At 41.3% G+C, this 15,774-nt stretch overlaps 1 protein-coding gene across 4 annotated transcripts in view; it reads right to left on the bottom strand.

Moving 5' to 3' along the window:
• Nucleotides 1–4,033: 4,033 nt before the first annotated feature.
• The window catches only part of sipa1l1 (signal-induced proliferation-associated 1 like 1), an 82,810-nt gene continuing 71,069 nt past the window's right edge, over nucleotides 4,034–15,774 (bottom strand). For all 4 annotated transcript variants that reach the window (XM_047573653.1, XM_047573649.1, XM_047573651.1 and 1 more), the window contains 7 exons: nucleotides 15,281–15,472; nucleotides 14,779–14,947; nucleotides 13,353–13,587; nucleotides 12,782–12,952; nucleotides 12,594–12,705; nucleotides 10,635–10,713; nucleotides 4,034–8,350 (listed from right to left, as the gene is read on the bottom strand). In XM_047573653.1, the coding sequence (XP_047429609.1) occupies nucleotides 8,207–8,350; nucleotides 10,635–10,713; nucleotides 12,594–12,705; nucleotides 12,782–12,952; nucleotides 13,353–13,587; nucleotides 14,779–14,947; nucleotides 15,281–15,472 (1,102 nt within the window). In that variant the 3' untranslated portion in view covers nucleotides 4,034–8,206. The remainder of the gene's footprint in view (nucleotides 8,351–10,634; nucleotides 10,714–12,593; nucleotides 12,706–12,781; nucleotides 12,953–13,352; nucleotides 13,588–14,778; nucleotides 14,948–15,280; nucleotides 15,473–15,774) is intronic.

Raw genomic sequence — 15,774 nt, 5'->3', positions numbered from 1 at the left:
TCCAACTGACCAGCAGGCTAGTGGTCCGCTACCAGCTAGCAACCAACAAGAAGACACGAGCTAACTAGCCTAACAGTTGAAGGCAGTATGCAGCACATCATCGGGGTTTACAAGTGGGCACCACAAGAAGGGTTAACGTTCCTAGAGTACATAAATAAAAAAACAAGAGTTGGATTTCTGCGTTGAGCTGCTAAATTCCTTGTTGGTCTTTGCTAATGGACTAATTAGAGCTTAATGCCCAAGATGCCAAACAGAAATATAGAGATGTCGAAGTTGTGTCACCGAAGCCGTCTAGCCGTCAGACGGTGACGCACGCCGATGGGCCTTGGTGTAAATCGACGGACTGCCTTAAAAAACACGAAGGGCCCCGGTGGCGTCTGGAATGACAGCAAACAACAAAGCTCTGCCTCCGAAGAACAAAACACCTCCACTTTCCCTGCCTCTCTTCCTGAGTGCTTGATAAGAGCCGAGAGCGGCGCGCAGACATGAAGGCGTTGTGTGGGCTGCAGGAGTGTGTGGGATAAAAGCATCGAGGGTCCGTACGTGACGGGAGAGAATGAAAGAAAGAAAGAAAGAAAGAAAGAAAGAAAGAAAGAAAGAAAGAAAGAAAGAAAGAAAGAAAAGTCGGAAGATGACTACAAGCCGTCAGTGTACACAGATAGATGGGTCATTCTTTGGAGGCAGAAATGAAATGGAGACACAACCACATTACAATAAAACTTGCTTCTATTTGCACAGTGGAGGCTGTGGTCTTATGCACATTTTCATGAAGTTTTGTTACAAAGGTAAAATTACTGTTAGTATACACATCTACTTCTAATGGAAGATGTTTTTGTTGTGAGATTTCTCCACATCACCCCAAACTCAGAAATTTTGAGTCAAGTTGGACATGTCCTCACACAGACTATTAATGTTCTTTGTTTTTTAATTAAAAAATCCAGTATAAAAAAAAGTTCAAAACAAAGAAACTAGAAGAATCTTCCCATAGAGGAAATTAGGAGTTAAATGCAATTCAAAGTATATTATTATTATTATTTTAGCATAAAGTCAAATTTAAAAGACCGTTTGTTATCCAGGGTGATGACAGGCGCTGTGTTCATTAAGAAATTCCTCGGCCAATGCACTTGGTGCGATGAACGATGAAGCTCTACGGCACAGAGGATAAAGTTTCACTGATACCGGACCAGTGGTTCGTCTTTAGTAGTCAAACTATTTTCATCTTAAAGAGCAGTTCATGGCTGGTAAATCTGAATCCATAAATGGAAGTTCAAAGACGACAACCAGCATCAAAACATAAACTGCACGGAGACGTTAGGAAACACTGGGATTATGGTGCTTTAAGGAGTTTTTTGACTACTACCGATCAAAACACAGGCATGAAAGCCTCAGTTAGCCTGAGATTGAAAGCAGCATGGTAGAAGGTCATAGATAGGGACAGGAACCCTGTTGTGGTTGTGAAGAAGCTAGGCTAGTGGAGATGCCCTGGACAACCAGGGTGAGTTGGAGATGGTGAAGTGGTGGAGAGAACTTGAACCTTTGTTCAAATTTTAAATATGATGCAGTTTGTGATGCTTTGATTTCGTTGTACTGATGCCTCACAGCAAGAAGGTTCTGGGTTTGAATCCATGGGCCGACTTGGCCCTTTCGGTGTGGACTTTGCATGTTCTTCCTGTGTCTGCGTGGGCTTCCTCTCACCACCCAAAGACATGCTCGTTATCAGTGACTCTCAGAGTGGCCGCTTGTCTCTCTGTGTTAACCCTGTGATAGACTGGTGACCTACAGAAAAATGAAAGAATGAAAGGCGACAGCTTCACTGTCTTTTTTATATATATCACAGATGATTAGCTTCTGACATCAGACTCTTGGATAGCCTCCTCGTTTTCTGACTCAAACGGCACAATAACCCAGCAGGCTCCGGTTCCCCCTGATCAGACTTCACTTTAGGTCTCGTCCACTTCTCTCTGTGACGAATCCTTGAAAGGAACCTGCGGGTGATTCAGCCCCCACATATTCCACCTGTACCAAAAGATGACTAATCTGTGGCCACCTCCGCTTTATACCTCTCTTCCACCACCACCGCCTCCTCCTCCTTCCTCTGTACAGACATCACTGGCCTCAAACAGCCTCAGAGCATCACTGCAAGTGGACGGATGCAAGCAAACAACAAAACGACGGACCAGTGAGTCTGTTTACGGCTCTCTTAGAGGAATTACTTCTTTTAGTGGACAAATTAATTACTGTAGATGCTCACAGCACCTTTAGGTCGGAAATCCCTGAATTTGTTTGCAACCAAAAGACAAATCTATGCTGTAATAATGATGGAAGCTTGAAACAGAGGTAAATAGAATTACCGGTTTCTCTTCGGTCATTTCCACAGTTTAAGACATCTGATCCTGGAAAACAAAACAACATTTTTTATTAGGATGATTTCATGTATAAATGCCTAAGCCTACCTGTAAAACCATAATATGCAAGAAAGTCTTAGCATTCCACACAATGAGCTTTAAAGGAGTATGTTGAGTTCAATTACATAGACTGTATATAAATATGTACAACGTGTCCCCACTTCCTTGCTTTGGCCAAACTGACGCTATTTTCCCAGGGATGCGGCCTGTGGCATCTTGCGAGTTTGGAGCCAGAGTCTGATCAGTACGGTTCGGTTTCGTTTAAATAATCCTACGCTCTGCTCTACTTTCACCAGTGAGAAGGAAATGTTGGATAATACATTGTACTGTTAGCCACCATGATGTCACGCACTGTTTCTATAGCGTCAAATAACTAAACTAAAACGAAACTTATCCAAAAAACATTGACACTTGAACATGCATCAACATAATATAAAAAACTTAAAGTGACAGAAGCCAAAAAACTATTTCACATGTATTTTACAAGCAGCAACCGCCAGGTCTGATTGTTGAAGCCCATGCAGAAGTGCAAAAAACTGCATTTGTTCGTCGAGTGGCCACTTGAGGCTCCAAAAGGGAGCAAATACCCATAGGCTCCTGTTAAAAAGCCCAACTTTACGGCAATATTAAACATGCCTGGTACAAACATATAATTAACATTTGTTAATTTTTTGTTAAGGTTTAAAAATCTGCATAATTAAGGGCATTCCTGCTTTGAGTGACCGGTGGTAGCCTGGGCTAACAGGTAGCAGAGAGTTGGGTGGGCGGGTCTCAACGTCTGACCCACAGTATCCGTGTGTGGGCGGAGTAAGGCTCATCCAACATGGCGACTGCAGACTCCGCCCACTTTGGGTTTCATTTTCGAGTTTCAGAACCCAATGGGTGAGGTCACGAAGGATTTGTCCATAGTATATATAGTCAATCGTATTTTAGTGTTTTAGTTTGGCACGAGTCCCATCTGCTAACATGGAGGAGGTGCAATTTACTGCAGCCTCCGGCCACCAGGAGGAGCTCTACTTGCTTTGGCTTCATGTTTGAGGAGCATTTTCACCATACATGTTTATACAGTCTATGGTATATTAAGTTTAAATGTGTTTTATAGTTGAGATCTGAGTTGAACTCAAAACAAATCCATTTGATCATCACCTTTTTTGTTGGCTTCCACTCTGAACTCGTTTCTTCAGAAGATGGGATTTTTTGCAGTGATGATTATGTAGATGTGCAGTTTGTTTATCACCTGTGAAGTGGTGGTGCAAGTCAAAATAAAACTTTAGATATATTAAGAGTATATCTTAAAAAGAGTAGAGTTTAACTGTGCATCATCTACTATCGTCTCTTACAGTCCTGACCACAGTGGAGACGTGGTTTCTGGCTCCGGCTGTGAGAACAGTTAAAATCCAATCAGGTGAGATCGGTGCGACGGGGGAGGAACAACAGCAGCCGGAGGCAGCCACAGGTCAAATCCCAGACCTCTCACCCTCTCCAGTTACTCACCGAGAGATGCAATCAGACCGCAGCTTTGGCAGGAGGCATTAGAGACCGACAGAGAGCCGACGTTATTAGTGGATCTGTTACCGAGGAAAGCAACACAGCGGAGTGCCTTTTCAAAAGTAACCAGGAGAAATGAGTGGACAGCAGCACGTATCTGATACGGCATTTATTTATTTCAGAAACTTTAATACTGTGGTCACTGCAAATGTCTTTTTCATACCTTTACATTTTACAAAGACAATGGATCCGGGATGTAAACAGTATTTTAAACCTCTTTAAGTTGTGTGCTTTGTCAGAGTTTATTGTCTCTTACTGTTTGTTCTTAAAGACTGATCGGATCACCACACAGCAGTGCAGCTTTGTCAAGCCTTCCTCCCTCCTCTTCCTCCTCTCTGCTGCATTCACTGACCTCAATCACCATCTAGCCTGCTCCTGTCCTGTAAAGGAAAACTAGGGGTTCACATTTGTTTTTAGTTTTAGAAGCACGTTCCTCTATTTTTTTCTTTTCTTTTTGTCAGGAGCTGCACTGGCAGGGGAAACTACAACATCTAAGACAAGATTTGCACGGGAATGGACCAAATTCACCCCTTTTAAACCCACAAACCTTATAGAAAACATTGTGCAAAGGCTCTCAAAAAATATTACAAATAAAAAAAATGGAACACCTGAAACATCCAAACATTCACGTATCATTCTGTCGAGAATAAACAGAAACAAGGAAAGAAAATCTGGAACGACATTCACAACTGGGCCGTGTGTAAGGTTGAGTCGATGCACATTTTTAAAGATGTAAGCGAAACATCTGCACTGCACAAGTCGTCATTTGGCCATTCAAAAAAAAAAAAAAACAACTAAAAACTATAGCGCTTTCCATTTACAATAAAATACAAGCCTTCAGTGAATCATTTACGCATCGACGTCGTTACAGACACAAAATGAATCAGTAATAGGGGACATTTACGCCTCGACTTTTGTGTGTATTGTTCACATTTTTTGGATGACTTGTTTTTCACAACTGGCCAACTTGTAAAACTATTTTTAAAAAGTTTAAACAGCTACCGACTGTCGGTCTACTTTGTGTAGCTGATGAGAGATTCTTAAAACAGAACCAAGACTTCACCCATCTCTCTGCAGAACCGGAGAGCTGAATGTTTTTTTTTGTTTTTGTTTTTTCTTGTCATAAACGTCACATTTCTGTAGGCTTGTTTTATTTTTTATATGCTCTTTTACATTCTCTTTTTGATTTGTGCCGATGCGTCGCAGGGTTTTAATTGCACCAATTTAAGAGATTTAAGGCCGTTACATCCTCCGCCAGAAGCGAGAGGTTTGTTCTCGCAGCTTGTTCTCGATACATGAACAGGACAGAACTTTTTTCTCGGGCGGTGTCCGGTTTCTATTCTGTGATTGGTCGGAAATCGGAAGTGGGCGTGGTTAACGCGGAAATGCTGGCGGCCACTCAGTGAGCTCCTTCATGCTAAAATTAAGCAGCAACCTCCAGGTCTGAACAACGGAGCCCATGTAGTTTATTTCACTATTTATGACAACTGTACTGGAAGTGAAATCTGTTCTAACTCATTCGCTTATTTATTTTTATTTAAGTTTAAAATTATGCAATTATAGCCTGAGCTAACAGGTAGCGGACAGTTTGTTGGGTAGGCGGGTCTTAACGTCCGACACGCCCCCTCCTCCCATGTCCATATTTGGAATATCCGAGTGTGGGCGGAGCTAAGCTCATCCAACATGGCGACCGAAAGCTCCATTTTCGAGGTTGAGAACATAACGGGTGACATTACGATGGGTTTGTCCATAGTATATACAAGCAATGGTTAGCTCCGACATGCTAATATTGGCAGTGTAACCGCTAATCTCTCCCAGATAGATATCAGCATAGTGTATGTGGGTGAATGAACGGCGTGGTCCGTCTTCAGCGTCTCCCACAATACTTAGCGTGTGTGACGTATGCCGCAATGGGCGGGGCCTGTGAGGACTTGGCCTTTCTTGAGAAGTTTAAATAACCTGGCAAAAAGTAAAGTTTTTCTTCTCGAGAACAAATTTCTCGCATCTCTTAGAGCATGTAACGAACTTTAAATGCATTAACGAGCGGATCTGAACTAACTACTACAGTTTGTGTTTTTGAAGGGGAAATCGTCTTCCAGCTTCACTTGTATTAAAGTTGCTATGAGGTGTTTGTGCGTGCATGCATGTAAGGCACACACGTGGACACATTTCTTCACACACACACACTCTGCCCCGGCTGGTAAAAATAAAGCCTTGCATCGGTTCCCTTATCCTTCCGAAACAACAACAACAACAGCAAAAACATTTACTGCGACTATGAACCTGATTAGAAATGCGTTAGGTGAGTGTGTGTTACAGTACCAGGTGTGTTTATGTCTCAGGGAAAAGAAGAAGAAGAAGGGCCTTTTTTTCCCTTTTATCTGTTCCCCCAGGTGCTGTTTCAAAGGCACGTCCCTGCTCTGCCTGGGAGTAAATGACCAATAATAAGTGACTGTAGGCACGGCTGGATACACTGATGTACATTCACACGATGACTACACACACACACAAGTACAGGAGGTATTGTATCTCCCTCTTATTTTCATTAGGTTTTGGAAATATCCTGAACCTGAGGACTAGACAACATCCACACACACATGCATACACCTCATGTCTGCTCCTTTTTTTTTTTTTTTTAATATCAAAAATCAACCTTTGATTGTCTCTCAGAGCTGGCTTCTGATTATTCTTCCTGTCCTGTGTGTTGTTTTTTTTTGTTGTGTGGCTTCCCGGGTTGATGTCTGACTGATTGCTGAAGAGGAAGGAAAAAAATGAAAAATAAAAAAAAAAGAAAAGAAAAGAAAATACAAGAGTGACTGGCAGCACAGTTACAAATCATGACATTTCCACTGGTCACCACTAGAGGGCACTGTAAGCAACACGACAGCAGGCTCGGGCACCACGAAATACAACATAATACAGAATAAAAAGCATATAGTCGGGCTTTAGCCAGAATTAAGAAAGAAAGCCATTTAAATAATGTAGCTAGTGAGTCTTGAGGAAACTAAACACTGATGTCAGTTGTACTGTACGAGTAGAGCAACTTATTTATTGGAATTATAATACAAGGAAATAAATTAAACCGGGGGGAAAAAAAAAGAAGAAAGAAAAAAATTCTCCAAACTTTTCCTCCCCCCCTCCAAAAAAAATGTCTCTGTCATTTACATTTACAATCAGCCTGCTCTCTGTATTCCAAACAGTGGGATGACGAGTCCTCGACTTTCCATTTTCGCGAGCGGAAAAAGGATGAAGGCTCTTGTGCGGCAGATTTTGTCGGTACCCTCTAAAATCATCCTTTTTCCCCACTTCAAGCTTCTTCCCAGAGAAAGTTCTCCCTTTATTTGTTTTTTTTTTGTTTTTGTTTTTTCGGAGAGAGAAACACAGGAGTTCTTCCTATTGCTTTTATAAGACACATACATTTTTCGGATAAACCAAAGCACAAGGATCAGTCGTGTTTTTTGTGGCACTGCTTGCCGATGGCTTTTTAACCTCGACTCCTCTGTCGGGGGGAGTTGGTTTGTGCTGTAGAGACAGAAAGGACGTTGTAATCCATATCTGAGGAGAGGAGACAGAGGAGGAAAACAAAAAAAAACTGTACAAATAATCCAGGATTCCCTCCCGAGCCGAGGCGGATCAGTGAAGTGGTTTCACGAGAGGAAACACGAAAATTCCTTCGCGTCATTTACATGTGAAGGAAACGACGTGGTTGTTGCGGCTTCGGATTTATTTTGCCGGCTCGGTGGTGCGTACGGATGACGCTGTGATTCCCTCGGCTGTGGCAGGTTTGATATGGCACCAAAAAATAAAATAAAATTGAAGTCTCTTTTTAGAGAAAGAAGAAGAAAAAAAAAAAAAAGAAGAAGGCCAAATGTCCTAAAAAGAGAAGCACGTCCACGGAGAAAAGATGGCAGGAAGGAAGGAAGGAACATCACATTCACCTCTGGAATAAGTGCAAGAGGCAAAGTCTGCAGAAAGAAGAGGAGAGCGGCTTCCTCCTTGTTGGCAATTTCAAGAAAAAGTCACAAGAGAAAGATTAACAGGTCCCACTGGAGGGTATTATCTGATGAATGACACCCGTCATCAAATATCTTTAGAAGCTGGTTGAACAGAGGGTGGACACGGGTCGAATATAATACCTACTGATGTATAGGATGGTTTTTTATAAGCATCAGGCTAATTGCGTCCAACATTTACAGTTGTTTTTTTGTTTTTTTTTGTTAACGTCGTTCCCCCCTCGCTCCGTCCAGGCTTTGTCAGTTCATGTCGATGGTGTTGAAGACCCACTCGGTGAACTTCTTGAGCTTGGCGGCGGAGGTCTGGGACTCCTCCTGCAGCCTCTGGTTGTCCTCCCACAGCCTCTTGATCTGAGCCTGAAGACGCACCTTCTCCTCACGCTCCTGTGAGAGGGCGGAGGAAGGAAGGTTTAGGTCAAATAAAAACCAGCCATGGAGCAAAATTAAGGAAGAAATTACACTGAAATGGAAGAATTTGAATCTGACAGAAGCAGAACGAAGATAAATCCTGCAAAACAGCATCACTAGAAAGAAGCTAGACATTCTTCTGTTACGAAAAAGTTCTTGTCTCTGAACAAATGTAAGATTTGTTTCTCTGACACAAGGATTTTTTGCTTGAAATTTCTTTTTTTGCAGTGCAAATGTTGAGGCCAGAAAGCCACTACTACCAATACTTCCGCAGTGGGATGATTTGAGCTCTTCTTTGCCTGAAGGTGATTGAAGGAGGGCTGGGCGGTATTCCGGTTCATACTAAATACCGGTATTTTTTCTGTTATGATATGAATTTTCCATTTTCAATGTAGCGCTTCTGAACACACATAGTGCGACTGCATCGCTGTGAGGTATCATGAAGATGGAAAGGTCCGAAAAATAAAGTGGCAGAACGAGAAGACTTGTGTGTGTTTTTTTGTTTTTTTTTAAAGGGTGACTAGATGTCTCCGTTTTGGATGACCTGCCCCCCAGCTAAAGTTGTCATTGAAAAGGTCCCCAATTTTAGCTTTTTGTGAAAGAGAAAAAAAAATGTTGCACGCAGACTACAGTTATTACGGTAGCTGGTTGTGCTGCTATTGACATTACAGATATAGCTGTTTAAATATGTTTAGATATGAATAAATAAGTCAAGATTAATGTGGGCCTAATTTAACAAAACATCTGTAAAGGAAGGGAGGGAAGTGCCCACTTGAAAACCCCAATGACAGGCTGGTTGGCTGCTGGTGTCTTGTTTTTTGCTAGCTGCTAGCTGAATGCTAGCCTGCTTCTAAATGTGTTTTGTCTGGGATCTTGGCTCAAGTGATTGTAACATCTTGTCCTGTCTAACAGTGAATGCTTGATTTCATCTTGGCAGTTTTTTTGTTACCATTTTTGTTATTATTGTTATTATTTATCTTCAAGCTGTAAATGTCCAAAAAAGCTGGTAGCTGGTTGCGCTGCTATTATCATATCCTAGCATGATGGACACAGCAGAGTAAATATGAATATATATGTCAAGTCCCTGTTTCTTAATTTCATCCCCAGATTTCCACATCAGCAGGCAGCGCTAACACGGGTTCACGCAAACCTGTTTTACTACTAGAGTGGAATTATTCTACCATATTTACTCATCCTCACAGTAAAATAGTTCATCCTTAGTCAATCTACTGCATTAATTCCTCTCTCAACCAGTAGAAAATGTTGTGAACATGTGATTATGCAATATACCGCCCAGCCCTATAAAAAAGTTCCTTGGGAATTTGACCAAACACATCAAACTGCAGCAATCCTGCTATAAGAGTTCAGACTCATTAGGTGGGCCAGAAAAGTCAGCAACTAGCAGCTCAAAGCTTCACAAGAACAGCAGCAGGGGATCTATTAGGCCTCCACTGCTGAGAACGAGGCGACACGTCTACTGCACGTTATCGCCGAGAGCAACGTTTGTCTGCAGCTCTGTGAGGAAGCACTGGAAGGAAATGCAATTTTCTTCACTGACAAATAAGAATTTAAATAACAAAATGTTTGACAGCTTCCTCAGAGGCAAAAGTGACATCCTCACCTATATACAGTATATATATATATATATATATATATATATTGAATTTATTAATAAAATCACCAAATAATCAGACATTCCTGCTTAAAAATTGTTACCAACTAATCTTCTGCCAATCAACTACACAATTTTGCGAAGCAGCCATTAGTGAGCTTTCAAAAAAATCTGCATAACATCAAGTAAAACAAACGCATTTACAAATGTACAAATGCAAATACAAACTAAACAAAACTCTTACAGTAAAAACTCTCACTCCTTTTTTTTCTCCAGGCGATTTAAACTTTAAGTGATGGTGGTAAAAATCTGAGGCGGCGGAGTGGAACAAAAAACAACACTGGCAGCGCTCAAGTGCTGACTGTATATTTTCTATTGCAGACGAAGTGTTTATTTACATCCCCCTCGCTCCCTGTTTCGCTGTATGCAAATCAAGCCAAGCCTTTCATTTTTCACCCCTGCTGGCAGCTGAAATAAAAAAAAAAAAAAAAAGAGCCAGAAAATAAACCTGAAGCACAGCAGAGAGGAGTAGAGTTGAGGCGGCGTGCGTACTGTACATGAAGGGAAGTGTTCACACAGTGCATGCAAATCAGCTGGGACTGCGAATTCATTTCATGTGTTTGTGTGTGTGTTTGTGTTCTGTCGCACCTTCTTCAAATCCTCCTGGAGCATCTTCACCATGGCCTCTAGTTTAGTCACCTTCCTCTCCAGCCCTATGTGACCCTCACTGTGGAAAAAAAGAATAAAATAAAAACAAGTTTAGTGTTCACCCTGGTTCTGTGCATGGCTTTCAGCGACGTCATTAATGTCACTTGTGCTTTTCTATACTGTGACAAAAAGTGAATAAAAGTCCATTTTCTCTAAGGTGAATTCTGCTTCACATCACTGTTATTCATCACCGCCACAGACGCTACAAAGATGGACACAGTAAGTAGAGCTCCACCTGGTGTCTGGTGGCAGTATAGGTCATAAGCTCCGCCTCCTTCACGGTTTCTGTCATTTTAGGTCGTTAATATAATGTTGATGTTTTGTTTTAGTTAGTTATTTAATGCTATGGAAACACAATGACAGTGACATCATGGCAACCACCAGTTGCCGTGCCAACCGCTCTGTAAAGCATTGGAAGTTGTAAATTAAAAAAAAAATATATAGTACAGTGTATAATTCAAACATTTCTTTGTAACTAGTGGAGGTAGAGCAGAATGTAGTATTAATTAAAAGTTTAATTTTAAAAAAAAGTGGTGTGAGCCTGAAGTGGGGACACATTGTCCATATTTATATACAGTCTATGGTCATCACACATAAATAAGACGAAACAGGGAGGGACAGAACAGCATTCATGTGATGTTTTTCATTAAAATGAAATAAATGCTCATCCTTTATCCTTCCACACTCACTTGCTACTGTTTAGGACGACGCTAAACTGCATTCAGTTTAACTGGTGCTTGCTGTGCTCAATAACATAAACAATGATCTGAGTCTAATCTAATCTAACATGAACCAATTTATATATATATATAAATTGCTCTATTGCGCTATAAATAGCAAAGGTCTGGAGCGCCACAATGATTTGCTTGTATTGAGGTTTCCTTCAGAAAGGAAAGCAACAGACGCTGACAGTGAAATCTGATTTGTTTCTTAGATCTTTAGGAGTGAACGTTATTTGAAAATGATCACATTATATTTGCGTGTCACTTTACCAGCTAAACCATCAGTGCTAGATGATAATATTTGGTCACATTTTGTTGAGGGCCTGTTGTTTTCCATGTTGTCCAGTTTAGAGTTTGCAAAAAATAGGATTTCATGTTTTGTTTTTATGTGTGTGTTTGTTTTTTTTCCAACTGTGCAGACTTTCTAAAATCAATCTGGACACAATCCAGACGATGTCAAGAAACAGTCTCTTTATGAATGTCCAACAACAGGTGTCAATAGAGGGTATGCATTGATTTCACTGCCCCCCTGAGTGGCAAAAACATGGTGACATTTATCAGTAAATATGAGGAGACTGGGACAAATGTTGATTTTCAGATCATATTTAAGACAATTGAATTCAATAATGATCCATATGAACTAGTGTGGATTAACCTCAGTTTCAGTTGGTTTAAGTTAGTTTTAGTTCATTTTGGTTTAAATAAATGAACCTAAATAAAAGATGCTAACGCTAAGAGCTTTACCGAGAAGTAACGTTAGCCATATAACTTAACTGTAACTTAATAAGTAACTTAAGGTACGACTTAATTAAAAAATACATCATGAATTAATAATACCTGACACTAAATGTGAACCACAACACCAGGTTTCTGTGCCTGGATTCCAGTTGTTTCTTCTAATGCAGTGATCCATTTACTTCTCTGTTCTTTGGCAGATGTCTGTAAAAATATATCTCTGGCTGCTTTTCAAATTGGTTCAGTCATTTAAAAATTTTGACGCTATTAAAGCCTGTGATTCAATCTAATGCTGCTAATCTCCACGTTCAACTGTCACTTTTTGCCGCTAAGTGGCCGTAACCATGGAGACTTCGCTAGTTGTGACGTCACGTTCATACCCCTCTATAGATGGTGCAGCGTAAATAGATATAAATCAAAAATTAAAAAAAAAAAAAAAGACCTTGATGAGGGCCGTGACAGTGGCGCAGGCTGCAGCTCTATGTGGGGCTGCTGGGGGCTGGAGGCGCCGCTGCTCCGGTGGTTTGAATCCCCAAACACGAAACTTCTCTGGACTGAAAGGAGGAGAGAAAATGTAAAAACACGCCGAGGACCTTTCATTAACGGGGAGCTCACTGAGCGAATTTATACCATAGTGTGTGTTTCTGTCGTTCTCGAAGGTGCTGGCCACGTCCACCAGGTGTGTCCACTCCAGGGGGCTGTCTCTGTCTGAAGAGGGGAGGGGCATCAGCTCCTGAGGGAGGGGCCCACGATGACGCTCCACCAAATCCACCAGTGACGTGTCGGACGCCGAGAGGTCACCTTGTGGAAAAGTTGTAAAATAAAAAAAATGTTTCAACGTCTTTGAACAATATGCACGTCTGATCAGAAGGGGGCAGCAGATACACATCTTTACTGAAAAGGGATCTTTCACACACACCGGCTCTAAGTTCATCACATTTATAATTTAATAAAAAAGAAAATGCATCAGCACCTTTGTTCCGCGCTCATTTTTAATAGTCCTACAACTGTGCAGAAAATATGATGAGGTGCATCACCCACATTTAACTACGTGTTTATCACATTTGCTTGATCAGTTTTCATTTAGGACATCACATTAACTGGGGAACAACATGAAGTGAGTGGAAGTCGGCGGTGAAATATCTGTGTGATACGCCCACAGAGCTCGTCCCCCCTCCTCCTCCTCTTCCCTCCTTCTTACCGTGGAGTTTGACGCCCAGCTTGTAGGAAGGCCGTCTGAGGGGCACGCCACGGGTGGTGGGCGAGCGTGGAAGAGTGGAGCAGCTGAAGAGAACGTCAGCGGCGAGCGCCGGTTCGGTCACCGAGTCGGCCAGGGAGGGAAGGCGCTGGCCTCGATAAATGCTCTCATCCGACAGGGTGCGATGGAGCGAGCGGCGGCGGCTCAGGGGCTGACCGGGCGGTGTTTTCTGGCTATGCTGTGCCGGGGATAAAAGGATCAAAGTGGTGAGGAAATACTATACGTTATCTGATGTAACACCTGTGAAGAGACCAGGAGCTTCAGTGTCTAGTTTTAGGTTTGATACCTCCTGATACCCTGCGTCCTCATATGGGGACGTCAAGTTTTGGGTTTTAATGCAGCTTATTCTGCTTCATTTAAACCAGCAAAGGTAGCAAAGGTTATTTATTATTTATGCTTATTAATATTTCCGTTCTGAGTTTACGGAGCCCCTAAAGGGACATGGGGGTAAAATAAATAACCCGTCTAGACGTATGAAATCATTAAATCAAGCATTTAAGTGTTTATCGGTAAAAGTGGAGAAGGATTAAATACTGACAAGTCGCTAATAATAATAGTATTAAAAATATTTTATAATGGATTATCCAAATGACATTATTATAATTTACAAAGTAACTAAAGCTGTCAAGAGTGTAAATTGCTCTCTGACATGCGGTGGAGTGATACGAGATATGTGTCTAAGATAGTTCTTATTATTTATTTTTTCCCCCATGTCCATTTAGGCCGCAAATTATCAAATTAGCAATTTTGGCTAATTATGATATAGTCGTTTTTACTGATGTTTTATGTCTTTTAATTTATTTTGTATTTATGCCCGGGGCGAGTTGTTATGTCTTTTATTTGCTGTCTTATATTTATTGTTTTGTACAACACTTTGGTACCTTATGGTTGTTTTATAAATAAAGTTGGATTGGATTAGCAAGTACTTGTTTGAGGACGTTGGGACTTCATTGCTCTGTCTTTGCACAGTCACGTTCAGGTATTAAAATGAGCAGTTTTATATTTTATCATACATTGGTGACTTCTTTATAATATAAATAACGGAATAATCCCAGTGTCCACACATGAGGACATTGTTTTTTTTTTCCAAAAACGACTACTTCCTGTTCAAAGACGATGCTTAGTTTCTATGTCTTAGGTCCTACTAATCCCAAATACCTCAGAGAAATTAAAAATGCATACTAAATAAAAGTTTGGGGAGGTTATAGCGATGACAAAAAACAAACATTTCCATTAAGTTTCCTGGAAAACAGATTGTGTTTCTTGATAAGAGGCTACACTAATACAACTCAACTCACCAATAACTGTGGAAATCCTCCTAGCAGCTTCTAATTTTAGTATATTGGCCATCCTCGCAGCATTAAATTACCTTTTCCTTGTGTTTGCGTGGCGGTGGAGGACTGTCGGGAGCACCGTGCCTCTTCACGTCCTCCTCAATAGTCGATTTTGCGTGAGGCTGGGGCGAGTGCATGTCTCTGAGCGATGGCCTGGCAGCCGGTGTTGGAATCAGATCTACTCCACCTTCTCCTGGAGATTTCCTGAAACACGCACAGACATATTTAGCGCATTGTCCTGCACAGATAATTGTTATGTTGAAATAATAACACTGAAAAACGCATTTAGTAATTGCATTACAGTCTTTGGTGTAATACCCTCTTTAGCCACAAGGGGGAAATCAAGTTGTACATATGTTATTACTAGAAGTAAAATATTAACAGCAAACAAAAGTGGATGCATGAGTAAGATGCAGATCTTATAGTTGCTCTGAGATAAACAGTGATAAATTGTATTGTGCAAGACGACCTTTTCCCGTGTGCAACTCTAGAAATGAAAAGGGAATGTCCAACTTTGCTTGCTCCATCTGTCCTTACTTGCGAGTGTCTCCGAAGTCGACAGAATTTATAGTAGAGCCGGGCTTCCTCCAGCCAATCAGGTACTTGGACTGAGCTCCCTGCCGGGGGTAGAAGCTCTTGGGCCCGGGGGACACTGAGGACTGAGATGAAGGGGACGTGGCCGAAGAGGACGACTCTTCTCTGGGAGAGCTATGGCCCGAGTGCCGAGCACTGAGAGTCAGAGGAAAGAAACGGGGGGAAAGAGAAGTTACGTCATAATCCGAGGTTTTAAAATCCATCTTAAAGCAGAGGCAGGATTTTTTTTTTTTTTTAATACTCAACCGGATGTCTGTATTATTTAGAGAAGAGGATCTAAATCTTTTAAGCCCTTAAAAAAATCTATTAATAAAAAAGCTTAATCATGTAACATTAATTCATTCCCAGAGAGGACGCACACAGGTCAGTTATTATTTCATTTTACTACAGTCTTATTTCTGCTTGTGACAGAAAACCAATGCACCCTAAATGCTGGA

This window comes from Mugil cephalus, chromosome 21, assembly GCF_022458985.1.
Source record: "Mugil cephalus isolate CIBA_MC_2020 chromosome 21, CIBA_Mcephalus_1.1, whole genome shotgun sequence".
In the NCBI taxonomy this organism is placed as follows: Eukaryota; Metazoa; Chordata; class Actinopteri; order Mugiliformes; family Mugilidae; genus Mugil; species Mugil cephalus.
Note: the sequence above shows the minus strand (reverse complement) of the source record. Positions and strands in the feature narration are given on the sequence as shown.